This window comes from Vanellus vanellus, assembly GCF_965231255.1.
Source record: "Vanellus vanellus genome assembly, chromosome: 10".
In the NCBI taxonomy this organism is placed as follows: domain Eukaryota; kingdom Metazoa; phylum Chordata; class Aves; order Charadriiformes; family Charadriidae; genus Vanellus; species Vanellus vanellus.
In genome coordinates this window covers 2,597,366-2,624,930 of record NC_138915.1, presented here as the reverse complement: position 1 = coordinate 2,624,930, position 27,565 = coordinate 2,597,366, and the positions used below count along the sequence as shown (strand labels likewise).

Genomic DNA, 27,565 nt, shown 5'->3' with positions numbered 1-27,565 from the left:
AATGCACCATCATAGCATATAAAATGTTATCGTAGTGCTATACTGGCTCAAGTGTCTAAGGTTGGAAGCTTCACAGGACACTCAGACTTGCAAAATTACAATAAAAAAACCCCATAACATTTCAGAACCATAAGATTTTAGGGCAAATATTTAAGACAGTTTTAAATAACAAGTCAAAGTAGTTGAAGATACTTAAAAATGAGACACTCATGGACTCACACAAACAGGAGTGCAGTATCCTAATTACTAGACATACCAAAACCCCTCAAAATTATTTCCCCTGTTCTTCCCTCCACCCCTGAAACATCTCTGTTGCCACCCTCCCCAACCAACACTAAGTCCAAACAAACTTTGGAATTTGGCTGAATTTATTGTGAGATCTAGGGGGAAGGAATGCATTGCACAGGAGTGTTGGTGATAACCAAATAGAAATAAGCCAACCCCACGAGGGCAAACTGCTAGGTGGGACTTCATGTTCTCTAACTGGGCTGGATTACTCAGCTCAACTCTTTAGTTTAAAAATAAAAAAAAAAAAAGTCAAAACGAATTAAAGAGAAACTCATGCTCTTACTAAGGGTCTTCTGTTGGTTTGCCACTTATAGGTGTAATATACGACAGAACTATTTTTGTGGTGGATAAGAAAAAACTAGGTTTGGAGTCTTTGCACACCCTGTGCAAACACACACGACGGCTTCTCAAAGCTGTCAGACCAAAGCAGAATCTTGTGACCCACCAGTAAAAGCAGTTCCTCCTCACACGCTGCCTGGCTGGCAACAGAGAAATCAGAAGATATCTTTGTAGCTATAAAGAAATTTATTGGGGATGAGACTTTTCACTACTAGAAGCCAGACTCTAAGCTGGCTCTCGCGATCTAAATCACACTTTTCTTTGGACAATAATTTTCAAGTCGCACTTACTGTCCTATTTCTCAAAAAGGAATGATGATGACGAAAAAAAATAGACAAAAACTATTACCTAAATGTGTTAGTTTCAGCTGAAGCCATCTTCCATCAGAAACCATAGGATCTGATACAACAAAGTTCTCCCTAGGGATGTTTATGAGTAGAGTAGCTCAGTGCTTTGTATACTAGTACTGCTGTATTTTGTCTTGTATAAAAAAAAAAAAAAAAAAGTTTAACTGCATGTGCAGCCTCAGCTCTCAAACCACTGCCACGTGCCTCACTGCTCACCCAGAGTCAGCCTCTCATCCCTTGGAAAAAATAAAAATAAAAAAATCAACCCACCCACCCCCCAACAAAACATCACCAATGCCATGCTGGTTCAACAGGAGTACGTTCCTCCCGAGGGCTGACGGTGGGCCCGGGTCACTCCTTGGCATCCTGTTCCTCTCCCTCCTGGGCACCGTCCTCACTGGCCTCCTTCTCCTCTTTGCTACGCTTGTTCTTTTTGTGCTTGTGACGCCGATGACTCTCTCCCTCCTCGCTCTCGTGCTGCTTGCTGTGGTGGGGAAGAAAGGGGAGAAGGAAGTTCGATCAGAGCGTGCATCAGCACGGCTCTGCCACAGAAGAGACCCACAGGCAGTGACTCTACAGCATGCGCGGGGACAGAGCGCTTTGATCTAGAATAAACAGGAGACAGATCAGAAGTGCTGTGGGCATCACGGTGCCATTGGTGCCATTGAAAGGCTTCGTGGTGTTTATTTGGGACGATCTGATATCACACGTGGCTGAACCAAGGGCAGGTTATGCAAACTGCTGGAGGTGATTGCTTTACACCACAAGCTGCATCCGCACACAGTTCTAGGCAGGTGGCAGACTACACAGACCTCTGAATAATTTTTGGATAGTTTTTATAAGCAACATTTCTGCGTCCTTCCCACTCCTAAGGGAGCTCTAACAATTCTGACACATCTCAAAAGCTTTACTATGAAGGAGTCCTAAATCTGAGAGGTGTTTGAAACTTCCATGCCTCTGAACACCTTGGGGAAATCCCTGGACTAGAGGCCAGAAAGGCATCAACATAGCTAGGGAAATGTGGGTTTCCTAACAGAAGGCAGATCCCATTTCTACTTTTGCTTGCTCATAAATGACCTGGCACTTCACTAGCTTTATGCTTTAGAACTCCTCTGTCTCCTCACCCAGAACGGTCATCCAGATGCAGCTGGACAGCTGTGGACGTTTAGACAGGACTTCTGTGACACGGGAGAAATCCCAGCCAGAAGTAGTTCTGAGTAGGTTGCAGATGCCTCTGAGCCCTGCACCACTGACCCCGGCAGCTGCACCGCGTATGCACAGCGTGCCCGACGCAACCCCACACCCTGAGATCCGCCTCTGTCTCCCATCAGGGAAAGCGGGAAGTGGGGAGCTCTGGTTTTGCCCAGTCTGGTTCTTGGCCCCTCCTGGGAGATTTTCTGCTGTTTCTCAAACACACAATTGTTTCTCCTCACAGACTGAAAACCAAGTGAGCTCTCTCGAGCTGACTGTGCTGTGAAGGTGGCAGAATTAAAACACAGCACAGAGTACGGGGGGAAAAAGCAGATTAAATTTATCACAGGAGGATGTATGGTCACACAGTACAGACACACAGCTCCGCGAGTGGGGACAGAGCCGGGTGTAGAGACAAATTCTTACCACAGCTGGAATACCAGTTTAGCAGTAGAGACACCTAAACTGGCTGAACCACTGAAGCCCTGGCTAAAAAGCTCCTGGCTTCAAGTAATTTTCTGACTTGTATAATAAATGGTTTCATAGTTATTAAAAGGAAAAAAAAAACCAAAACACAAAAGAAAAAAAAATAAGGCTGCTGCCTCTCCTCAACACTTCTTCAGCCACCTTGTGGACAGCAATGTGGAAGTGGTTTCTGCTGAACAATGCGACAGTCCTTTAATATTTAAACGAGCGTCAGTGATTTCCTTCAGACTGGCCAATTTGCAGTAAACTGGAAACTACAATGAAACTCTTTCATCTTCCTGCAAATGCCTTGAACAGGCTCAAATCTCAAAGCGCCTCAAGCAGGGACTCCGATATGCACTCCAAGTGGCCTTAAACAAAAAGTATTCCTCCATTTGCTTTAACAAACACTTCCCAGCCTGCCCCTTTGAGCAAGACACAGAGCATCTGCGTGGGCTTTCAGGAGCAGAGGAAAAGTCACCTTGTTCCCACCTCGTGCTGTAGCCCAGTTCTGTAAATTGAGCTCTCCAGCAAATTCTGACACTGCTTTGGTGAATTCCATCCTGTTTGTGCAGTTGGGTATCTGACACTAGATTTTAATTCCGAGTAGAGGAAGTTGAGAAATAACCCTTAAAGCTATTGGCTTGTTAGTCTGGTATCAGCTCGGCTTCTATTTGTTTTGTGTTCAATTCTGATTACAGTCCTGGTCTTTCTTCCCATCACTTTGTTCCCAACCCTTCAGCAATCAGTCCCTTCTTGAAAATGTATTCATCTCCTTAAGGATGAGAAGAGCCTTTTGCCTCCAGTCACTATGTAGGAGTTTTTCTGATTTCAAAATAAAGGTAATTACCTACAAAGCTGACATGAATTTCATCTGAAAGAAGGAAGTAAGTTGAAGCACCAAAACAAAAAAAAAAAGCACAAGTCTGCTCAAGTCATTACCAGGATGTAAACTGGCACAGCAACAGAGCACTGCCTCAGACCAGAGGCCAGACCTGTTACTTTGCTAGAAGAATGCTCTCACAGGAAGATCATCTGTGGTGAATACACTTTCTCCAGAAAAGCTGGAATTTTAGGACATCCTGCTCTGCTCCGAAAGTGTTTCACCTTCATCCAGATCATCACCAACCTCACTATTGGCAGGACTGGGCACAGAGCTCTGATCATGCAGTGCTCAACCTCTTGCTCCAAGAGGGAATTTCAGATTACAGGCTGAAGAAAGCTCTTCTCCTCTGCACAGAGCACAGAATACTGAAACTTGCTGCTTCTGTTATGGTTTTGCATTTTCCTTTGTGTGCACTTTCTGAGCAGCATGAGCTATGCCGCTCTGAGGTGATGTTTAGCACAGGTTAACCTGTCCTTTGTTAATCAGTGCTGCCATTTCTCTGGCAGTGATTCGACATCCTGCCAGCTGCCCCACTGAGAGCATACAAACACTAAGGACTCCTCTCCCTGTTACAGTCAGGTCACAGGAAGCCAGTATGACCTGGGGCGACAGTTCACCCTGAGAACATCAACCTTCTTGTCTGCAGCTAAGGGGTGTCCCCATCAACAGCCCAGTTCAACCCTACACAGCTCTTACCGTCTTGAAGACTTATGCTTGCTGCTCTCCTCTTTGTCTCTGTGCCTGCGCTCTCGGTGACGATCCTCTCGCTCCCTGCTGCGATCTCGACTCCGGCGGTAGTCACGCTCAAAGTCATAGCTGCGCTCTCGGCTGTAGTAGCGGTATCGTTCATCATCACTTGAGAAGAGAAAGGAGAAGTGAGGCAGATGAACACACCACTCATGGACCTGAAAGTCAGGAGCCATGTTTACTTGACTGTAGAACCCCATCCTCATCAACAAAATCTATCACCTCTAACTCTACCAACAGGCTGAGGCATTTGTGATGCTCCTGAAAAAACCTGTAACAATAAGCTACTGCTGCTGCTTATTGGACCCAAGCTGCAACCCAATCCCAGTTTCCAACCACAGTGAAATAACATCTCCATTTGCCTATGGCATAGCTCACGAGCCCAGACAGCTGAATATCACGGCTTTCTCCTGGCCTCTCAAGGCAAAGGGTTTACAAAATTTGTTCTCTGGATTTGCCAAGGGAGTACCTTAGCAGCAGGCACGTGGCCAACGTCTCAGGGATTTCTGCCCTCACAATCCTTCTGGAGTATGTCCAAGACATCCAGCTACCTTGTTCAAAACCAAAAGAAACACGCTCCTCTCATCATTTTGCCTCCCCTAGTGCTGGATTTTACCTCATAACACTATTGTCCCAGATAACCTTTAATTCTTTTGTGTGAGTTACACTAAGGGACTATTTTCTTCTCTACGAGTTCAAAAATTCATATTGCAAATACAGATGACACGGTCGTTCTGCCTACACCCAGCTCTCTGCTCAAGGCACCTCGTTCAGTCCGCATACAGGAGGGGTGTGATGTACCCCAAATTCAGACACATCCCACACTCCCCTCTATGTCTCATTGTCCCTGTTCAACTCCTGAAAGCCAAAAATCTAAAGGGTTAACAAGTTCCACTGTGAAAAACAATATTCAGACTCTGAGAGAAAGGAAGTCTGAAATATTGTCCTAACACTCATGGAAACAAGCTAGACAAATGTCCAATATCATCATCTGGGAGCGCTCCAAAGGACTCCGCTGAGCACGACTACTTGCCCTGCTTTGGCACGCATGATCTCAGAGGTCAGCACGCTCGAAAGCGCCCAGAAACGCTAACAATGTGCTCAGGAGTGCTGGTCACAGGACTTGGCTGCAGCAGGAACCTGCTCAGGAAGCGTGGGAGTCTGAGCCCTTCAAACCGTAGCAAATTTGTCTTCTGTTCTGTTCCTCCCCCTTCCACCCACAGTGCCCACAAGCTTGTAAGGGAGGAGAAAAAAAAAAAAAAAAGGGAAGAGGAAAAAAACAAAAGGTTAGGAAGATGTTGCCCTGTTTGCACACCCCCTGGGCTGGGGAGTTCCGGGCAGACAGCACCCCTCTGCCAGGAATGCGCATTCTGATCATGTTTTGAATGACTATTGGTATTTCTGAGCCTGAAGCCTGCAAAACACTGACGCTGCCTGTGACAGAAGAAAAAAGTGATGGGTTTAGAAAGCGTCTTTGCAGCCTAGCCTTCACTTTAGCTCTCTAGATCAACGCTGGGAGGTTGAAAGCCTCCTTTCCCAAGGGCTCCCAGCATTGCTGTCGCCTGAGATCACATCAGTTCCCACCAAGGTGGTTGTCTCCAGCACTGCTCGCAGAAACGCTTGGTTAAGGATTTACATTTCATGGCTGACTCCTGGTGAATGGCACTCCTTGCCCTGAAAGCCTCTACAGGAGAGCTGAGCAAAGCATGGGTGGTTTCTCCTTTGATCTGACAGTTGCATTTAGAAGACAAGAAGCAGCAGCTTCTATGGCCAACGTTTTGCACTGAGCTGTGAAATACCTAGTAAACAGAGAGGGGCTATTTCACTTACTGGCCTCACATTACAGGTGGGAGAGCAAGTGTAACTGGTTCTGCTGGATTTAAACAGAAAAAACAGACACAGGAAATCAGTCAGTGACATCAGCTCCTAGTTTGTCCTCTAGTTATTGATCCAAAGTATCGTTTCCCCAGACATTTCAGAAAATTAAACTGACCTTGACCAAACACCTTCTTGCGCTCCCGGGCAAGGCCAGAGCTCCCTACTGAATAGCTGTGAGCAGAAGCTGCTGAAAACCAGCACTCACTTGTTGTATTCACTAGTGGTCGGAGTGCGGTCTCTGTCTCTCTCCCTCTCCCTTTCCCTTTCCCGCTCCCGCTCTCTCTCGCGCCTCGAGCCTGAGTATTCCCAATGGCTGCTGCTGGAACTGCTTGTGCCTTTGTCCACCGTCGTCACCCAGGGCGTGTGGGACGTGGAGATGGGTGGGTAGCTGATGAAACCTGAATCTGCAGTGAGAAAGCAGAATCCTTGTTCATCTGAAGCATTAACAGCATCCTCTCTGTTCCTCCCTTTCCAAAGACACCCTCTGGAGGTACAGCTGCATCCAAGGAGAGCAGCTCCCTCCTGTCCTCAACTCTCCCTTTATACTTTCAGCAGTTTGCTAAGAACACAAGAACACCTCTTCCCTGAGGAAGACGCAAGCGAGACCAGACATTTACAGACGTCGCTGCAAAATCTCCCTGGCACGTTACTGCAAGGGCTATGCACTGCCCCAGCTCTTGCCCTCTATAGGTTCTGCTGTATAGGGCATGCTCTATAGGTGGACTCTAAGGTCTCCACTGAGACAAGTTTCAATCCACTAAGGAAATGGGAGAGGACATAGGCACTGCTGGCAGAGCGGCAACAGGGAAGGAAACCTGCTGGAATTCTGGCACTGCCTCTTCCATTCCAAAACAAAAGGAGACAAATTCCTGCATGTGCCTGTAGGCAAGGAAGATGACAAAGTGGGGGAGGAGGGCATCCAAAAGCTCAGGGAGGAGATGGAAGATGATGGTTGTGCTTGTCCTTGAGGGTGGGGGAACATCAAGAGAACATGAGTGAGTGTGAGCAAGTATGAGTGCAAACAAGCACAGGAACATGCTGCTGGGGCACACAGGGAAGCTTCTCTGTTGCTGGGTATCTGCACTGCAAACAGTGATCTGAGGCTTAGTGCTCAACTACAAAACTGCATTCACCGTTGCTGCAAAACATTCATCTTTCTGAACACTTTATGGTGTAGCCAAACTCAGCATGCGTGTCTAGTCACTGGGATAGTTTGGGGCACAAAGACCCTAAAGTTAAAGCAAGCACGATGTCCATCAGCTTAAGGAAAGCCTAAACTCCCAAATACCAGAGAACAGAGATATAAGCGGTTTGACTGTTATCTTCGGTGCTCACCTGCGGAGTTGTAGCCAAACGGAGGAGGCTGCCTGTTATTGTAGCTGGCTGGCTGGCTTTGGAGAGAGAGAGAAAAGGATGCAAGTTACTGACATCAGTGACCCCTTACAGCTGTGTCCGTGCTGCAAGTTTACCCAATCTTTGTCTGAAGGTCTGTGGGAGATCCTCATGAGAAACCCACAGTTTCAGCGAATCTTTTTCACTTTGCATTGCAAACGCTCAGAAATGCACACAGGTGCGATTGCTTTGCCACAGCTTCCGAAATGGCTGTAACCCCTTCTGTAAATCAGGCAGTCTTCCTGGGACATAACCAGCACTTACAAAGTACCTGCAGAATCTTTATAGAAAACATCTGGAGTAACAACATGCTATTGACTACTCTGCACTAGACCTAAGCACACGCCTAGATTTTATTGACTCCTTCCTGTGTCATGAATATGACAAACCAAGATTTTGACAAAACACAAGAGGATTCCCTCTGGCCTCTGCTCTCACCCCCCACCACGATCCAAGACCAGACTAAGAATTACTAGCACTGATTTCAGACCTCTCCTCCATTCCTCACTACAGAGGAGCTGTACCCATGGCTCAGCCCAGGTGTGGTCTTACCCATCCAAGGTTGGAATGAGGAGAGCTGGTGGTGGTGCCAGAGGAGGCGGGAACAACCCTAGACACAGAAGCATAAAGTCATCACAAAGATCTCGCAGCTTTCCACGAGGAACAAGGCTTCATTGCTGGTTACAGTTAAAAGCAGTTAAAGCATCTTTTTACTCTAAACAAGGCCCTGTTGGAAATGGAATATTTTTCCTTCAGGGTTGTATCTCCTACGAAAATTAAAACCCTACAGCTATGTTAGTTCTGTAGGGGTAGGGAAGGAAAAACAAAGGATGAACCACCTTCTGTTTTGGCTTATTCATCTTACACAGAAGATTTGTTAAGGAGTAAACATTAACCCTTACAGTCCTATGGAACACAGAAGAGTGATTCTGGGGATGCAGACACTGCAACTATACAAAAGTTTTATTGCTCCATTGATTAAAATGAGTACCTTTGTCTCTTACAAAGCATGTGACATAGAATTCACCTGCTTTTGTTTTTAAATTAAGCCAATTTTCTGAGCACATACACATTTAAAAATCATGAGAAGACACAGCAGCAACGATGCAGAGAGTTGTCTGACAGGTCTGACAGTTTAAAAATGGGCTCAATGTCAAACACGTGAAGAGTTATTATACAAAAATTACAAGGCAGTATCTTCAAGAAAGCAGAATTAAGAAGTTTATGAAGGCTACTTCCAGAAGTGACATAAGCCTTGGAGGCCAAAGTCCTCAACCTTGACCAATCTGAAAGTGAGGAGGTGCTGACTGCTGGTAAGGGAACTTCTTTAACTTGTATCCAGGATAACTAAAAGCAACCATTTTTTCTACAGGCAGTTACCAGTGCCAGCAAGAACACACTAACCACCCATTGGCTTGACTTTGCATAAAAATTCCTCTGTTTAAACCAAAACAAGGAGCAAACTGTACTGCTATAGGGGACAGGAATCATCTGACTAACTGCAGTCATTTAGATCGAAGCTAGCATCTTCAGGTTCCTTTTCAAGTCAATGGTGATCAAGCCAGCATAGTCAATGAAACTGGGGGATAATTCATCAGCTTTTACTGTGAACACCTGAAATGGGTCAGGAGAACCCCTCCCTAGAAGCATCTCACTGCAGAAGGAGGTAGCCTGAAGTGTGCAGCTCAGCTAGTGGACGTCTACGCTGCAAACAAGTTGGGGGACATGTCACTATTAGATGCTTTTTTCCCCCCCCCTCCTTTTCCTAAGATCTTCCAATAAAACGCAATGCCTACAGCACTTCAGTCACACTTGCCCACCAAGCCCAAGTACTGCAAAATACTACTGTTATAAGCACCTAACTCGAATGGTGGTGGATCATCATCATTATCATAATTAGCAGGTATTCTCCCTCATCTCCCTTTCCAACCCAGTTACCTGGAGTGGAAGTTCTTTGCAAGAGCCTGGTCATTTTGTCCACCTTGTTCCTTCCAAACAACTTCAATCTAAACACACCTGACTAGCAACTGGGCCCTGCAATGTCTGCAGTCAAGACCAGTTTGCATCTAGTTTCACTACAACATAGTTCTTCTAAATCCAAGCTTGCTATGAGCAGGTTCCTTCTGGTACAACAACGAAAACCAGCTCTGCGATATTCTTGTACATTGAGAGGAGCATGAAAAGTGACATTTTAACAAGCACAGCAGGAATTTTCTCAGTCTGAGGGACAGCCCAGCTAGCGTAGGTTTTCCATACTTCCATTTGGGAAGCCCAGGGCAGAGCGTGAACACAAAAGCATGGACACAAAAGCTGTGAATCAAGTCCAACATGTCTGGCACATGGTGAGGACAAGCACATCAAGTCCAAAGTGCTCTGGGTGCAGACATGTGGCAAATACATGATTCAAGCGTACAGTAGAAGACAGAGGCAGTGGCCTGACTGCATATACACAGTCACCATCAGCCTTGGATCTTCAGATGTTGGGCATCTGGTCAGAAATATCGCTCCAAATGGTCTACTACACAAACAGCTACATTTGTTTTCCCCGGACTAGGCAAAATTTCCAGTAGAAGAAAAAAAATTACAGCTAGAGGAAACTCAGTTTTACGGTAGCTCTGAATTAGTGGGGTCCTGAACTTATGCATAAGATTGGTTGTTATATTTCTTTATTAGTATTCACCATCTTCACTGCACACTGGGGAGCAACAGCTTCTGATGGAAATGGCATTTGTTCTGCTCAGTCTCACACTCCAAATTCCTACGCAAAGCACCAATTTGTCACTCAGACTTTTGCTATGCAAATGCCATAACAAGAACTAAACCATTTTGAATCTAAGTAAGTGGTTTTTGCCATCTGAAGATCTCCATTTCACTTTCTAGATTGGTCTTCAGAGACAAAAGATAGTATTAAGAAGCCCTACAGGTTATTATTTAGGTCCAGACTACAAGATAAGCAGCTGGAGTTCGAGACTGCATTGGCGTTTATTTACCTTAAATTAATCATGCTCTAAAATGGGTCTTGGTGTCATCCTATCTCATGTTACTTAATCCAAATGCTCAGATAGGGCCATCTCTGTGTTCAGAATCACTGCTGTTACTAAGAGCAAGTTAACACCTACCTGGAATAGGACCGGGTGGCGGCAGACCTATGGAAATAAACAGGGAAGGAAAATGAGTGAGGACAACAGGTAAAACATTGTCATGTCTGTACCTCAAGCTAAACCCCAAAGCAGACTTTTGAATAATTTCACATATTTGAGCAAACAGATCAGCAGAAAAATTGGGGAAAACTAGGTAACTAGCATACCAACTATATAATTCTCCCACAATGATGATCTCTTTACCTTTAGATTATAATTTTAAATGTTGCTGCTCACACTAGAGAATTCATTTTTCCAAGTGTCAACAAACAAACAATGGATTTGGCCTTTAGAAGAGCTGAAGGAGCTGGAGAGGAGAACCTGCTGCAGACACCAGTGAGTCCTTTTGCTTTTTTGTTGTTGGTTGGTTTGTTGTGTTTTTTTTTTTTTTTTTAAAAAAACTTTTTGCCCAGAGTGTGGCCTTCGCTTCAACCTCGATGCATTATTTAAGCCAGAACGAACACGGGCACAGACATGGCTCACGTCAGATCAGAAGATGCGCAGACTTAGTAGGAAGTGAAGACAGAAAAATGTGCCTTAGGCCACGGCCAGCATGTCTGTGAACTTGCACTGAAAAGGGTCAACAGAAAAACGACCCTATGCCCCCTGGAAAACGCTGCATGAGTATGCGTATTTGGCCTCTTCAGTTACAAAGTTCTTTGCTCTCTCTACCAGTGTTGCCCCATTTTGCCCGATGCTCTGAAAGGGTACTACTGGCCTCCGTGTTGCAGATGCATTAAGAAACTTTGTGGAACCTGAGTTATGACATGCACAAAAGAGACAGTGAAACTGTTCTGTATTGTGGTGCTCAAGATAAAGTAGAAAAAAAATAGAAATTTTACCTCTGCTATCTCAATAGATTTCAGGACTCAGTCTGTAACTGCAGAGGCAAAGGCCATTTCTGCGGACCCAAGACTTATCTCAGTGTCTTCTCAAGTGTCAAGCGCTCTCAGCACAACACAAACCCATCTGGTTATTGATCACAGCACACAACCTTGCCAATGCTGAGGACTGACCACACCCAACGGACTAGAAACCCACGGTAAAGACCTCATTTATATTTTTTGTATTTTCCTTTTAAAATGAAGCACTGCTTTAATGTCTGCACTGGACACTGGACTCTTGTAGGAGCAGTAAGAATCATCCTGCAGTGGCAGCTGGTACAATAAAACGCACAGAAACAAACACAAAGATACAGGTCTTGGTATTTAAGGCATAAACCAAACAAGAACTGACCCAGATTAGGAGGAAAGTTGTTTGTTAGAGCTTCTGTTGCAGAATTGCCCATTCCAGCATCACCCTTAAAACATTTTCAATCAGTCGTAGCCAGACAGGATCCTGAACTAAACACCCTGCTGATCTGCCACGGGATAGCAATGCTTGTGTTCTTAGCTTCCTCCACTGATAAACAAGAACCCATTTCTTTCCATTTATCAATAAAGCAAGTGGATCAATAGTACCCAAAGGCTCTCTCACAGAAACAAAGCCTTTTTTTTCTTTTTTCTCCAAAAAACAGCTGCCATTTTTAAAGTATTCATGGACAAATGTTAAATAGGCTGATGGAGACACTGAACAGACACTGACACTGAGGACCTGTTACCCAATTGCTTGATTGTCCCATAGCATTTAACGATTAAACCTTTGATTTGCTCCAAGCCTGGGACGTCCTAACTTGCAGCCTCAGACTCCCATGTATTGCTGTGCGAACACATACCTGGAGGATGCAGGGGAGGTGGAACAGAAGTAACTGGTGGAGGAGGGTGGAGGAAGTGTGGTGGAGGTGGCCCAGCGAGCGGGGGAGGCGGTGGGCCTGCTGGTGGTGCAAACGGCTGTTGCTGAGGTGGCTGTTGGGGCTGTGATGGCTGCTGGGGCTGCTGTGGGGGTTGTGGCTTACTTCCGTGGTCTCCAAGGACCTTAGAAGGCAGAGGAACGAGAAGAGAGCATTTTAACCTCTTTGCTCCTGCAGCGAGGACCTCACTGTGCTGGCACAGAGGGAGCACATCACCAAAACAGGCAGCACTGTGATACCTGGAAAGACCGGGCTATGGTGTACCCGGGGGATACCATCGTTTGGGGAGGAAGGAAGGTTGCTCAAAGCAATCATAGAATAGTTTGGGTTGGAAGGGACCTTTAAAGGTCATTGAGTCCAACCTCCCCTGCAACGAGCAGGGATATCTTCAATGAGATCAATGTGCTTAGCAAGGTATCTTCTCTCACACAGAAGAGCAGCGAGATTAGATTCTAGCTGTGCAGGCAACTGTGCAAGACAGCTGACATTTCAGTGTTATAAACACCTTTTGTTCATGGGAACTGCCGGTGATACCGGCTTCAGATTAAAAGCTGCCATATTTGAGGGTGACACAGTAGTGCTTCCTTTTTCTTTGAACCCAGTTTAACTTTCCTGAGGGCAGCAAGAGGCCAAATTCTGCTCTGGATTGTGCCCATGTAGGTCAAAGGAAGACAGGATTCACATCTGTCTGACAAAAGCAGGTCACATACCCACTGTTGCTGAAGTAATGATCAGTATGCAGAGATACCAGAATGACCTGGAAATACAGGTATCAGTGCTTGTAAGTGGAAGGAACAACAACCATTTCCCAGTAAATTCTTTCTCTTAGGCAAACTCTTTTTTTTTGGGCCATTGTTGGCAAAATTTGGAAAACTGACCACTACAAAACTAAGCAGACAACAAAAAACACGTAAAAACAAAACCAGGAATTGCACCTAGACAGGGAAGAGGTTCCATATTTTGTTGGTTTTTTTTTTTTTTGTGAGTTAGGAGTGGTTGGTAGGAAGAAGGTGGTTAAGAGAGAATAGTTCTCAGCAGATGGTCCTCAAACCCTACACATTGCACCTTCCTATCTAGAAGCAAACCGGAACATTATGGTCATAGACTGGACATGCAAGATCAGAACTGAGCCCAGTTTTAAACCCCAGGCTCTTATTTCTTTTACGGGACAAGATCCAGTAACACAGGCTCAGCCCATCCCTAGTCTGAAGTGTGGGCTGCATCTAACAATGCTTAGACTAAATGTTACTTCAAAGTAAAAAGAAACACCAGCCCCAAGTGGATGTCCTCCACTGCAGAACCGGAGATTCCCACCCGACAGTAAAGGGGTGGGAATCTTCGTATAAGAGCGTCCCAGCTACGCATGGCAAGGAATACTTTGGGAGAGCTGATGAGAAAAGGAACTTGGGCCTTACCATTCAGACGGGAAGGCTAGTCTTCAAAGGACAGCCCCTAGCTCCTAGCAAGACAAAGCTTTTAACACAGAAGTTAATTCAACCTGCAGAAGGGAAATGATACATGCATATGCCTCGACAGAGCTGATATACTACCTACTGCTTTGCGGACAGAAACAGGGACATGGGAGGTGAGGAACACACAGACATTTGCTCAGGGTTCACCGGAAGTACAATAAAATCAGAAATTTGTCAAGACGCACAAAACATTTACCTGAATTGGGTTTTCCTCAGAGGCATGTTTATCACGTCGTCTTCCTTCTACTCTCCTAATTGTGCCTGCCTGGCCACCGATCACATCAATTGTCCCACCCAGCTTCCTGGTACAAAGTAGACGCATCTTTTTAGGCTCAAAGACATTAGCAAGAGCAGTTTTCCCTGCTAATAGACAGACTTCTCTCATACACTCTTTTCCACCAGGGAAAAATCTCTAGAGGCAGCACTCATATTGATCAAGAGGTGAATGAGAAGTCCTTTTTCATTTCAACGTGAGCTTTGCATGCAGGGGTGAGTTAGGTCTCTCTGAACACCCAGAAACACGATCCAACAACTCACCACAGACAGGTGTAATAACACAGATTGCACACTGGTTCAGAGCTGAAATCCTTTACTCACTCTCTAGATTTGAATAATCATTCCCAGATCAGGCTCAGAGAAAGTGGAGAATATTTATCAGGAGGAGCCCTTAATGTTATGAGCCCAGATTTCTCTTACTTTCTGTCCAATCTTCCAAGCGTTGCTGATACCACTGAAATTATTTACAAATCGGATTCTCGGACACTTTCTAATCCACCTCCCTGGGGTCTACTGTTTCTGTTAAAGCCAAAAGTTTTGCCACTGCCTTCAATGAAATCAAGGCTAGATCCATAGAAAAAAAAAAAAACAAACCAAAACTGATGCAGCCAAGAAACAGTGCTGTCTATGCACCAGTGGAAATCAGTCACAGAACCTACAATTTTCCATGTTCTTTTATATCTCTATATCCAGGTCACTCTTAGGGGAAGAATGATTTTATAGGACCTTGTTGTAAGGTCATCACAAGTAAAGGTTTGCAAGAGAGAAGCACCCGCAACTGAAGTTTAAGAATCCCTCCTCATATATTCATGCAACAGTTGGTTTGTGTAAATATGGCCTTAGACATGTTTTCCTGCAGTTAGGACAGAAAAATGTCAGCACTTTTTCAAATTAGACTGCAGAATTTTCTATCTTAGTAGGAAATTCAGTCAAAGTGGATATAAAAATGATGACTAGTTGGCAAGAAAAAGTCTTCTCAGTGAAATCTGCTCACAACTCATTGCTAAGCCCATGGTTTTAATGCTGCTGCAATGTACGAAGATACTTGTTCTGGTCCTGACAAAAAGCTCTGCTGCCAGAACATCACCTCATTTGCAGTGGTGTAAATTTTAAAAAAATCTCATGAAATACGCATAACAGCTGGAATCAAACCTGATTTGATGGCACTACGAAGGGGGACAGAAATGCCAGCAAAGTGCTTAAATGCAAACAGACAAAGTAGAGCTTTAAAGCTTATACTTGAAACATATAGTTGGCTCTCTTCTCAGACAAAGTGGAAAGTTGGAGTGAAAGACTGATTTCTGCATGACAGGTGTGCAAAAGATGTAATGTGAATAAAGCAACAGAAACACCCAGATCCCAAAGCTCTGGCTCTTCTGGTTTCACATAGCTTTGTTTTTCTGAAGCTTTTGATAAAAAAATATCAACCTCATAAGGTCAAAGCGGTTTTCCCAGCAGAGGCTGCCAATCAAAATGACTCAATTGTTTTGCTTTGTCCAGTGTTGTGGATACTCTCTCTCATTGGAGAAAAGAACTAATTAGCAGGCATCAAGCAGCGTAGCATACAGGTTCAGAAACCAATAGCTCCTCTTATCAGCTGCCAAACATATAATCCACTTCAAGTTAAGGATGCAAAGATTAACATCGTGGGAGTAAGAATAAGCCAAGTAAGCACAAGCAGCCAGCAATGTAAGCTCTCAACACTGAGGTGTTTGCCTTGTTTTTATTAATCCTTTCAGCTGGGACACAGGTTTCCCTCCCTGCACAGCACTATACTGAAGATATCACCAAGGAGAGGTAAATGAAGATGATAGTTAATGAGTGACCACAGTAGCTTCCTGTAAAGTTTAAAAGCTTTTTCTGTTTCGGGCTTGAGGAGATTCAGATATGGCGCAGGTAGATTCCAGCCACCCCTATAAAGAACACAGTGCACCCAGGCTTTATGTCTGCATCATTTCTTACCTATTAGGAGGAGGCCCAGCCTTCATCCGTCCTCCCACCAGAGCCAAGAAGTCTGTTTTGAATTCTGTTTTGATGATGTTGTTTTCCACTTCTTTTTCAGCATTTCCTGTTCTTCCTTGCTGAACCTATGGAAGGTGATATATAACACAAAGGTTTAATGCCCTTACTTTCAACTGAATGTAGCATTGAAGATTAACCCTCTGCAAAGGAAAAGGGCTCCCCTGAGGAAGAATCACAGTGCTCCTGCAAACAAGCAACCTATCCTTCAGTCAAGGTGGCAGACATTTCCGTAAACTAGCTGGCTATTTCAGCCTCAGCCTGCTGTCCGCTGTCTCCCGTTTAACTCCCAAAAGTTTAATGACCTCGCATCCTTTTTCACCTAGTCCTTAAGTCCAAACTGGAAATAGTAATACTTGCTGTATTGACTCTTTGGCCAAAGTTCTGATTAACAGCTCTTGGCCACCTGATGGACTTCTGCAAAGGTTGATGGCCAAAGCAGTCTCCAAACACAAAAAGCAGCCACACAACTGCAACAGTCAACGGCAAGAAGCAAAACAGCCATGGATACCCAACTCCTCTCTCTGCACTTCTCACACCCACAGGATCTTCCAAACAGGCACCCCTGAGTACTATAAGCTGAGCAGCCTCAAAGCCAACTGGAAATTCACTCAAGTCTTGCTTCTGCAGTGGTTCAAACCTGCCAGGCAGCTGGAATGGTTCGTTCCACAGAATAAAGATTTTTAGTAGAGAGATCTAACCTTTAGAGACACATTTTTGTATTTCTCATCACTGAAAGGAACACAGAACAGTTAGGTATTAAGATATCTTCTGCTCTTACACTCTCATCTCTGTGATTACAAAAACAAGTCCCAGTTTTATTGTAGCCATATGCAAGAGTAACACGTCACCTACCGTGATTTTATTTTCAGTGCTGATGGGAGGAGCAGGATCCAGTCCAAGCTGAAGCCGTCGCTGCTTTTCACAATAAGCTTTCCATGTTTCTTCGTTGAAGCCGTAATTAAAGTAATCAGAAAGATCAGCACCTGGGAAAGGGAGTAGAAGTTAACACAGGGATTCTAGCAGACTTGCATTCTCAAATTGTCCTTCAACTGCTTAAATGAAGAGTTAAGAAAACAGAAATCTCCTAAAGAGCACAGCTTACTCTCCATTTCATTTCATCAGAAAGCCTCTATGTGCCACAGGGGAGATGGCTGCATCTTTCGGTGGGACGGCGACTACAGCCTGAACAGCAGTGGGACCATTTGGGACGTAGAATACAGCACACATGCAGGCTACTGAAAGAGATGCCTCCAACCATTTATTCACCAACCGCATTTTTTTCAGAATGGTTTCTTGCAACCGTCCGAATGAGTTGAGTGCTGGGGCGAGCGCAGGAATGACAGTTCCAGCTACTACCACAAAAATGGGATGGTGCCACGGAAGCTTTTTCTTGGCAGAGCTAAGCCAAGACGTTCCACTCCTGATCATCACTGCCTTTAGTGTTTTGAGAAGAGATTCTGGGACTCGCCCATTTTGTGAAACAGAGCTAAAGTGGAAGTTTTTTATTGATACGTCTCAAACTACACAAGTAATTACAGCTCAGTCAGGATCTTAACTATAGCTTTCCAAGATTGTTATCTTACTTTGAAAGTCTTCTGCGAAATGTGCCAACCCAGCATGAGCACTTCTGAGTAAGAGAGGTGGCCACAAACTGCTTGCCAAGAAAACGTAGATGCAGAGGGACAGACATAGCTGCAACCAACTCTGCAGAGCACACCTCACGGCAGGAAGCGATACAAAGCTTCTCCCTTGGATGGCGGCCCTCCAACATCCCCCTTGCAAAGGTGTTCCTAGAGAGACCAATTCTAAAACAAGGAGCTGATACATAAGGGCTACGCAAAACACTTTGACCATGCTGAGCTTGGATCTATACAGCGAGGTTTAAGTTTATCTTCTAGGTAGGCCGCCCTTCCTGTTGTACCACCCAAATATGCAAATTTCACCAACACAGACTCAGCAACGTGACATTTACATATCTATTTTATCAGCCTATATTTCAGCCCTCTATCAGTTCTTCCACATCGTATGTCTTCTTCCTCTCCCTCACTTAAAGAGATACCAACTTGCTGAACAATTAACTGTAAAGGATATACACCTGAAAGACTGTTGAGTAATAAGCTACCTGCCATCTAAAATAAACTTAACATCTAAAATAAACTCTGCAGGCGTCTTCCCTGTGGTCGTACCTCAACGCTGTTTTAAGACTAACTGGCTTCATTTTGGTCCAGGAATGTCACCACAATGATTTTCACGCTTTATCTCTGAACTTCACTTCATTCTTTTCCTTCTAACTTATTTTCTTCCCAGTCCCCCTCTTTCTCATTTCACAATCAATGGGAAATCCCCCGCAGAATAAAGGCCATGTTTTCTACTATGTCTGTACCAGCTACTACTCGTCACAGAGCGCTTTAGTGCTGGTGTGATACCATGGCACGTCAATGTAGCTATTAGCACTGCTATCTACTCTGATACCCTTCATTTCAGATGGGCAAGAGATACCAAAAACACACCACAGACAACTTTATAAAAGCACTACTTAGCACAGCAAAATTTCTGAAAGATAAATAAAGTACAGGAGCTGGTGGGGAGACGAATTATTTCTGAGAAGAGGCAAGTGGATTTTTTGCTTTGGTTAACATTTCATCATAGCATGTTTTATGAGTAGCACAGCAAAAATTTGGACCTCTTTGGTTCCTTCATTTACTTTTGTATCAAATTCAGATGAAAAACAGTTTATTTGTAGCATCCTACAGCTGTCATGCAAGAGCTGCTTCCGAGTAGAAATCTCCCTAATACTAATCAGGAAGATGAGAGAGACCATGTACACATTAAAACCTGCTGTGACCATGTACACATTAAAACCTGCTGTGCAAAGTACTATTTGTCTGGACAGTCTAGATAATACTGTCCAGAAGAAATAAGTGGGGACCGCTCACTCATAGTTATGCACCTAGGGGCAGAATCTAGCTAAGAATTAAGCAATGCAGTTTTTCCAAAAGAAAAATCCTCGCTTTTCCTGCCAGAGTAGACAGTGGTTTCCTTCCTTTTATTCAATTGTTTGGAGCAGGAGAATTCAACACAAAAGGACAGCTTTCCTATCCCAACATGTGCTCACGTGGCAATTCTCACCACCGCTGCCCTCTGCAAGGGGAAGTTTCCTGCAGAAGTGTGGACAGCCCCAGGACCCGAATGAGAAGGGTGCGTGGCGATGACTGAGCTTGGTCATGGTGAGACAGAATGAGCAAGCTGCTGCACGTGCAGAGGGGACCACACAGCATCAACAACCAAATCTCCATCCTACCCAATTGACTTTAAAGCCAAGAAATATTATCGTATTGATATCAGTGCAATATTTTCTGGAACTAGGAAATTAATAAAATAGAACATTAAAAATAAGATGTTCCCTTTAGGGAAGTTAGATAGAGTAAATGCAACCCAATTCTATTGGAGAAGCATGGCTTGATCAATCAGTAAATGTCAGTGATTGCCTAAACAGGCACCAGAGACTGAGCAACACGCATTGTTCTGACTTCCCTGTTCCCTGGCAGCAATACATGGACAGAAGTTACACGTGAAATTAGAGAGAGACAACTAAAACTGCAGAAAATATTTACCACAAAAAACTGTGAGGCCCCACCTGGTTTCCTCCATGGTTTGTCTTCAAATGAATCTAAATCCACTTCTATAACAGGCAATCCATTTATATTCCCTGCGGCATCTAAGTCAATACCTTTGGGCTGCAACTTGGCTTTGGAGAGAGAGAAACTGTTACTACTTTTAATGCAATGCCTTTAATCCACTAATTTGCTGAGCAAATTACTCCAGTCAAAAATAAAGCACTACTGTGAAATCATTGCTGGCTTTACAGCATGTAGGTAACCACAACCAACTTTTTGCTAAAAATTACTTCAGTCACTCTATAAATAAATAGCCAGGGTACACTGCACTTGCAGTCGAACAGCAGAGAAGCAAATTCAACCCAGATCAGTACTACAGACAAATGGAGTAAATTATTAGAGCATGCATGAGATTTACCCCAAATAAAAAAAAAATATTTTTCTCCCCAGGCAAAGTATTTTTCCCTCTGAAGATGCACACATTTTCTCATAACAAGAGATTTTTTCAGGATCAGTCTTAAGTAGACCGTGTACTAACTGGAGTCAGAAAAATCAGTCAGGTACAGAATCTTCAAGGGAAATTTGTTCTTATTTTCTGAATCAGGAGATAAGTCATTTGCATAAAGAAATTAATGGAAAGAAGCATATGAAACCCATGAAAACAGTCTCACATATGAGGAAGGACAGAATTCAAGTCTCAATATACAGTATAAACTAAACTGAATGATGGGGAAAATTTCAGCTGCAGAAATATGCATAGTCGATATTCAAGGCCAGAGTTTGTTTCTTTTAGTATCTTACACTGCAAGTAGCTCAGTATACCGACCACAGTGTTAAAGTTCTTCTCCAGGCAATTTAGAATGGTTGGCTCCAGTGCAACAATATAGTTTAGAAATACTCTTATTTTCTTACCATAAAAGTAATAAGCAATGTAATAACCAATGTACGTGACAGGTAATTAAATCGTTCCATTGCACCCTGGACCCTCAGACTGTCTTAGGAGCGCTTATCTTTAGGAAATGCACTTACTATTCCTAGTTTAAATAAGATGCACTAATTTTATATCCTTCCAGAGACCAAGATTTGCAGCTGCTCCAGCCGTCAGTGCCACATTAAGTCAAATACTGCAAAAGGTGAAGGATAAAAATAACAGCAATACCTGAAGCAGATGCTCCATAGCCTCTACCCGTTTTTAAGTTTAGATTCATAGGAGTTCCCCTATATGGAAAAGAATCACTACGTTGGTATTTGAACAAGTTACTTGGTTGAAGATTTTCATGCAAAATATATTCAGGCCCTGACATCCATCAGAAGATGCTTAGTTCACTTGGGTTTATTCATGCCTCTCTACAATTTTTAGCACCAAGTCTCAACATCTTCAAAGTGAGATTCATTTGCCACATAAGTTTCTTTAACCCTACAGAAACGCAGCAAATGTATTTACTGGCCAACAACAGAACACAAGAGGATTGTCTTGCACATGAAGGGAAAGGTTACTTCAAAGAGTGGTAGTTACCATTCTGCCCAGGAACGTACTTAGTGATTAAATGGAACTGAACGACATGGAAATCATAGCTGCCCACACAGCTGCCCACAGAATGAGAAGGGAAAGGTAGAAGACGCAGATTTCGAAACGGATGTCTGCAAAATCTAGTGAGCTGCCAACGGATGGAGCATTGCTATGCAGAGTAATTCATCAGGCTGAAACCACCTCTACAACAAGAGAAGGAGGAAATTATCCATAAACTGGAAAAATTTGAATATGCTGCAAAGCACACATAAGTCGCTTCCTTAAGAGGAAGGCTGCTAGCAGCAAGCAAAAACGCTGTCTTATTATTTTTATTCAATGCAAATTAGGTAGACTTTTAAGTCAGTGACATAATTTCCTGATTTGCAAATCCAACCTCACCATTTCTGAATCATGAGAAAGCAAGACAGCTGGAAATTAGTTAATTCACAGTTTATGCAAATTCTTATCAATACAGATATTGGTTCTTGGTGTTTTCACAGATGATGAATTAAATGTAATGTCCCACCTTTGATTTGCCTGATGAAGCACAGTAATTATTTGGTTAATTTTCCAACAGCAGACCCATAGATTATCATTCCTATTTTATAGATGGATTCTCCAACAAGCAATTGCAGGACAAAGCTGCCCATCATCTTCTAACCCCATTCCAGTCTTCTAGCCATTACTCCCATGTCTCCCAGAAGACAGACCAGCTCTCATCCTCACTTTCAATCCCAATCAACGTGCTAGAGCTACCTCTGACCAAACATCGACACCATAATCCGCAATACATACATGTACGATGGTGCTCCCGTTTTAATGTTGCCAATAGTAACTTTCACGTCATCATCATCACTGTCGCTATCACTGTCATCTTCATCATCTTCACCACTTGGAAGGGCCTAGCAACAATAAAAGCACACAGGAGCTCATTAATACATAAAACTGATAAACTACCCCAGACAGTAAGACAAATCTCACAAAGCTTGTATGATGAAGGACTGTTAGAAACAATGATGCTGATGTAAAGACATAACGTTCTACTGCTCTCCACAGCTATACAAAGTTGTCTCTGGAGGCAAAAGCCATGAAAGTAACCAGACTTCAACACAAATGGAGAGGTACGCACAATGAAACTGTTGTGTCCTTTGAAGAAGTGACCCTACATGAGAATCAGGATAAGATTCCTGAAGGTGGGGAAGGTTTAACTCCGTTCTAAGAATTTCATCATGTCCCACAGTTCCTCTTTCCTACTCTTTTTGAAAGAGCTAGGGCTTTTCTGACACATCTGCTTCATGAGTCCATCACAAATAAAAACCACCAAAATACATTCATCAGGCTTCATCCGAGAACCTTGGAGCTAATATTCTCTCACCACAGCTTCTGTGGTAGGAAGGTGCTGAGGAGCTCAGCTTGGCTTATTTAGCCCAATCAGTCCCCAAGTCACTTAACTTCACATAAGAACTTTACAGCTGGTGATTCAGCTCCAGCACAGCACCACTGCTGGGGCAAAAAAGCAAAGGAAGTCTTCCAGAGATCCAGCAGTGCAGCTCCACAAGGTGCATGAGCTGAACTAACACGTCACCACTACAAAATGGTATGAGGAAGGTGTTTCTAACCCTCCCTCCTTTTCCACGACACATGGGTATGTCAGAACTCTGTGTGAACCCTCTTGACATACCACAGTGGCAGAAAATAAACCCGTCAAAAAGACTAGAGGAAAAGGGGGTGGAAAAGCAAGCCTGCTCCTACGCTTTCAGCACTGAGCCACTGGATCGCATTCTGCAAGGTCTGAGACTGAATCAAAACTGATTCCCAGCACTTCGGGGCTTTCTATCCCAGCGTTTCCTGTATTTCACTGACCCTTCAGAAGTCATACTAAGTATTGAGCTGGAGGTAACACCATGTTCTGCTTTTCCTGACAGGCTACAGCATCAGAGGCCCTCGTCTGCCTCTTCAGTGGGCATAAGCAGTACTTAGATGAGGGTTCACTACCCGCTGCACAAGGCAGGCTGAAAAGAGAAGCCTGTTGCTGTAGTTAGCACTGGGAATTGACTATCAGCACACTCTTACACTACAAATGTAACTTACTAGGCAGTACCAGCATCTTTACACTTACATCTTTTTATCCATGAGTATTGAGAAGCACAAAAATAACTATGTCTACCATTTGCAGCGGAACACATACATGTTGCGACATCTCTCGGTCTTCATTGCCGACAGGCCGGTTCTCCTGAGGAGCATCTTGCAAAGGATGAGAAGACTCTGCGTGTCTAGTAAACGTGACAGATAAAAGAAAGCGGATAAGCCCAATCTAGAGGTTCACCTATAAACATTTCTAAAGCATCCATTCAGGTGACTTTCATATAATGGCTTTATTCATGTAGTGTGTTTATTCTGCTGGCAGTTAGCTTAACTACACAACAACAAAAAAATATCAATCAACCTTGCTTGGCTTTGCTTGTGTTGGAAAGAATCAGTTTAGCGCTTCCAACAAGTGCCTGACAGACAGCACGGCTGCCAGGCCAAACACCACTCAACAGCTAATACAGAAGTGGCAGCTGTAATAACTTTCACCTTTGGTTCAGCACAATCACAACTGATAGGAATAAAACATAATAAGCAAAACTTCACCTTGTCCTTAAGGATGCTAATAATTATACCTATATTTAGTTACCAGTAAGGGCATCCCTCCTGTAGAAATTAAGGAAAAAGCGATTTTACTGTTTCTACAAATAGTTTACATTAACAAGTAGTTAAAATTCAAAGAAGAAAAGACAGATAAATTATCCACCCAATCTTCTTGTTCATTACGAATTTGTACTAATGCAGCAATGGTCAGGTTCAGATTTACCTTCAATTAAAGAGTTCATACATATGTCAACATTGTTTATTGCATTGGCCAAGCAAGAAAGTCAAATTGGTATACACATGCTAGAAAACAGAATGCCAAGTGTTATAAAACGAAAATGCAAAGAGAGATCATTTTTCTTTGATGTCATAGGTAAAACCTAGTAGAACTGCAGAATAATTCTGGCTTTTCAAAAGAGACAATTAGAATAACCCAGGAAACCAAATTCTCCATCAGTATCTTGTGGAGACGTTGCTATTAATTTAAAACCCCGTGTCGGATAATAAACATACACAAGATTATCTTCAAAAAGACACATACGTAACACCTAACAGAACCCAAACACTGGTCAGATTAAAGCCGTTTCAGAGGCAGCAGGAAAGGAGCCACCAAACAAGAAAATCAAAAGATCACACTAACACAACTCATAAAGGAGCTATTGAGCATAAAAAAGAACACAGAACAATTTGAGCAGTTACTGAAACTCCCACATTAGAAAAGCCCCACATATAAAGAAATTCAATGATCAAGACAAGATCAAAAAGAAGGGATGAAGGTTCAGCAGCTAACCAGGGAAGCACAGGTCCCATTTGCACCAAGTTCCAGAGGTGACAGCTGAAGACGCTTTAAGTTATAAGAAGTAGCAGGATGTCTAAGGGAAAAATCAGCCTCTAAAAGTATTTCGAAATTGCAAACATAGGCTATTACATAAGGACCAAAAGATGTAGAACTGGAGAAAATCTTACAGACAGCTCCAAAACTTTTTGCATTTTTTTCCCAAATCCAAGCAACTCTTAACATTGACCTCAAGCCCAGAATTTTCTTAAGAATCCAAGATGACTGAATTAAGGAAGAGTGACAAGTATTACCTTCAGCTTCAAGTCACATGAAGTATCTGTGGGTGTGCATTAAAATTTATGAATCTGAGTTCAAATAAACATTTGCTAAGTAACAGTCTTTCCCTAACCTGTTTGCTTCCCAGGAATGAACAACCTGACAGGTCTACAGCCATCATCTGCATGCAAAACAATGTCACAGCTATTTTAATTTCCGCAGAATGCCACTATAACCCTGTGTGTTGTTGACATTAACAGCATCCCGCACAGCCTGCTGGTATTCAATGCATCCTTTAGGCTAGAGAATGTTAACAGATACTGCATCCTGCCCAACACTGACATCTGTTTCATGGGTAGAGACAAATACTCCAGACATGGCAGCAATGTATCCCTGGAGCTGCAGGCGTCGACAACATAGCAAACAAAGAGTCATTTTTCTTAAAACACCCCACAGCTCTTCATTCAGCAAGATTCTCATTGTGCAACAAAGAAAAGGAACAAAACCAAGAAGGGGGAAAAAAGAAAGAAAGAAAAAAAGGAGAGCTAGCATGGCCACTAATACTTTTCCTTCACGCATCTTGTGGTTATTTGAGACTGTTGCTGGAAATTCAGATTTTTAATCCTGCTTGTAAAGTAACACTACCTTCAGATGAAAGCGACAAGGAACAAGAGATTTATGCAGGTTAGCAGTAAATTTCTATCTAAACGAAAAGTTCATATTTGATGTTTTTAGGTAACAATTCACCAAGTCTGCCTAAAACTTGGTTTTCAACAAGTTTTCATATTCCCTAAGCACAGGATACTTATTACAGAAGTAGGACAGTTTCCTAACAATCTCGGAAATTCCAGATGCTGAATTCACAATGAACTTAAAGGACAATAAGCATTAAACTGAACTTTTGAAGGTGCTGAGCACACAGAAGTCCAGTGAAGATCAAGTCTTCTGAAAACCACGTTACATTTAAGAATGGCAAACAGACAGTGTTTCCGCTGATAGAAAATTCTGCTGGTGCAAAACACACTGCTACAAATATTGGGGAATTATAATCAAGGACAGACAATGCGTTCCATACACAGAAAGCAAAACTGATCATGAAGTTATCCCCAATGCTTTTATCCGTAAGTCTTACCCAAACCATGTACTTCACAGATCTCATATAATTTGTTGATTTGATCATGTCAAGAATTTAACCTAGGCTCAAGGTTTCTGGCTTTTCCAGGCTAAAGCACAGGCCACAGTTTTACCACTGCCAGGCCAGCACAAAGGCCAATCCTCAAGGCACCATTTGTCCCAGGGAATTAAACTGGGAAACAGATCTGATTTAATATAATTGGGGAGAGGGGAAAAAACAGTTAAAAGTTAGTTTTAAGTCAAATCATTTGACCAATCTAGTTCACCTTCTAAACCCATAAATGCTGGGCCAGCCCAAGCACAGCGGCTGGGGATGACCCCATGGGATGGGAAAAGGATCAGCTGCTGTTTCTGGCAACAGCATTGGTCTACAGCATTCATGTGCTCAATGTGGCTTGATCTTTGCAGCATGTATTTTTGTAATGAATAAACAGTCTCTGGACTCACCCAGAAATTGGTCCATCTTCTTGCTTACCAGTGGTGTCATCTGCAAAAACAGTAATAATAAAGAAAAAGAAAATTATTCAAGTGGAAGAAAAAAAGAGCTAAATTTAAGCACAAAACGTGTCACAGCTACAAAAATACATAGTATTGCCAAGGCACTATAACCCCCATGTTCTCTTTTCATCAAAGTCCAACTAGAAATAGAATAACTTTAAAAAAAAAAAATCCAACATAAACCAACAAACAAAACCTGTCTGCAGAATTGAAGTCTCACACCACTGACATGGAACAAAATTCAAAATACACATCCAAAGCCTCAGAGCAGAAGGAGTAAAGGCAAAGGAACTGAAATCAGCTGTTAAGGTACCAGTGAAGAAGAAACATAAAAGTATTCAATTGGAAAGACTACATGGAGGACAAAGAGGTTTAAATAGAGCCCTACACTTTTTCCTAGGCACAACCCCCAGTCCCCTGTTGGCCCAGGGGTTCACCTGCATCAGTCAGGTTAGTAAGATTTGGGTGATGAGGAAAGCGAAATTGTAACAAAGCATCCCGTTAACCTCTTTGCCTCACGGTGGTGTTGTTGAAAGGACAATAACCCGTCCCCACCCCCCCAATAACCCCCCCTCAGGCAGCTAAAGCGGCGGCCCCCTCCCTGCGGCACCCCGCACCGGGCAGAGGCCCCGCACCCCGCGGCGGGAGGGGACGAGGGGACACCCGCGCTCCCAGCCCGTGAGGCGGGACCGGCGGGAAGATGCTACGGGGGGTAAGGGGGGCGGCGGGGTGTTTCGCCTTCCCCCCCACCCCCCACCGGGCCCGGCCCGGGACGAGGCCTGAGGTGGTACCTACCCCCGTAGAGCCAGTGCTCCTCGTCCTCCTCCGCCTCCAGCGGCGCCGCGCCCGGCACGGCGCCAGCCGCCGGCGGCTCCAGCTCGGTGGCCAT

General features: G+C 43.7%; 1 protein-coding gene across 1 annotated transcript; it reads right to left on the bottom strand.

Moving 5' to 3' along the window:
* Positions 1-356: 356 nt before the first annotated feature.
* On the bottom strand, positions 357-27,565 carry LOC309675775 (uncharacterized protein; the record flags this gene model as incomplete). The annotated part of the gene is made up of 16 exons (XM_082488158.1): positions 357-1,458; positions 4,213-4,371; positions 6,347-6,545; positions 7,477-7,532; positions 8,086-8,143; positions 10,653-10,679; positions 12,388-12,586; positions 14,131-14,236; positions 16,173-16,297; positions 17,085-17,215; positions 19,870-19,980; positions 21,009-21,067; positions 22,155-22,261; positions 23,548-23,632; positions 26,626-26,665; positions 27,472-27,565. 16 exons carry the CDS (start codon positions 27,563-27,565, stop codon positions 1,326-1,328), a joined length of 1,689 nt encoding a protein of 562 aa, XP_082344284.1. The 3' UTR covers positions 357-1,325.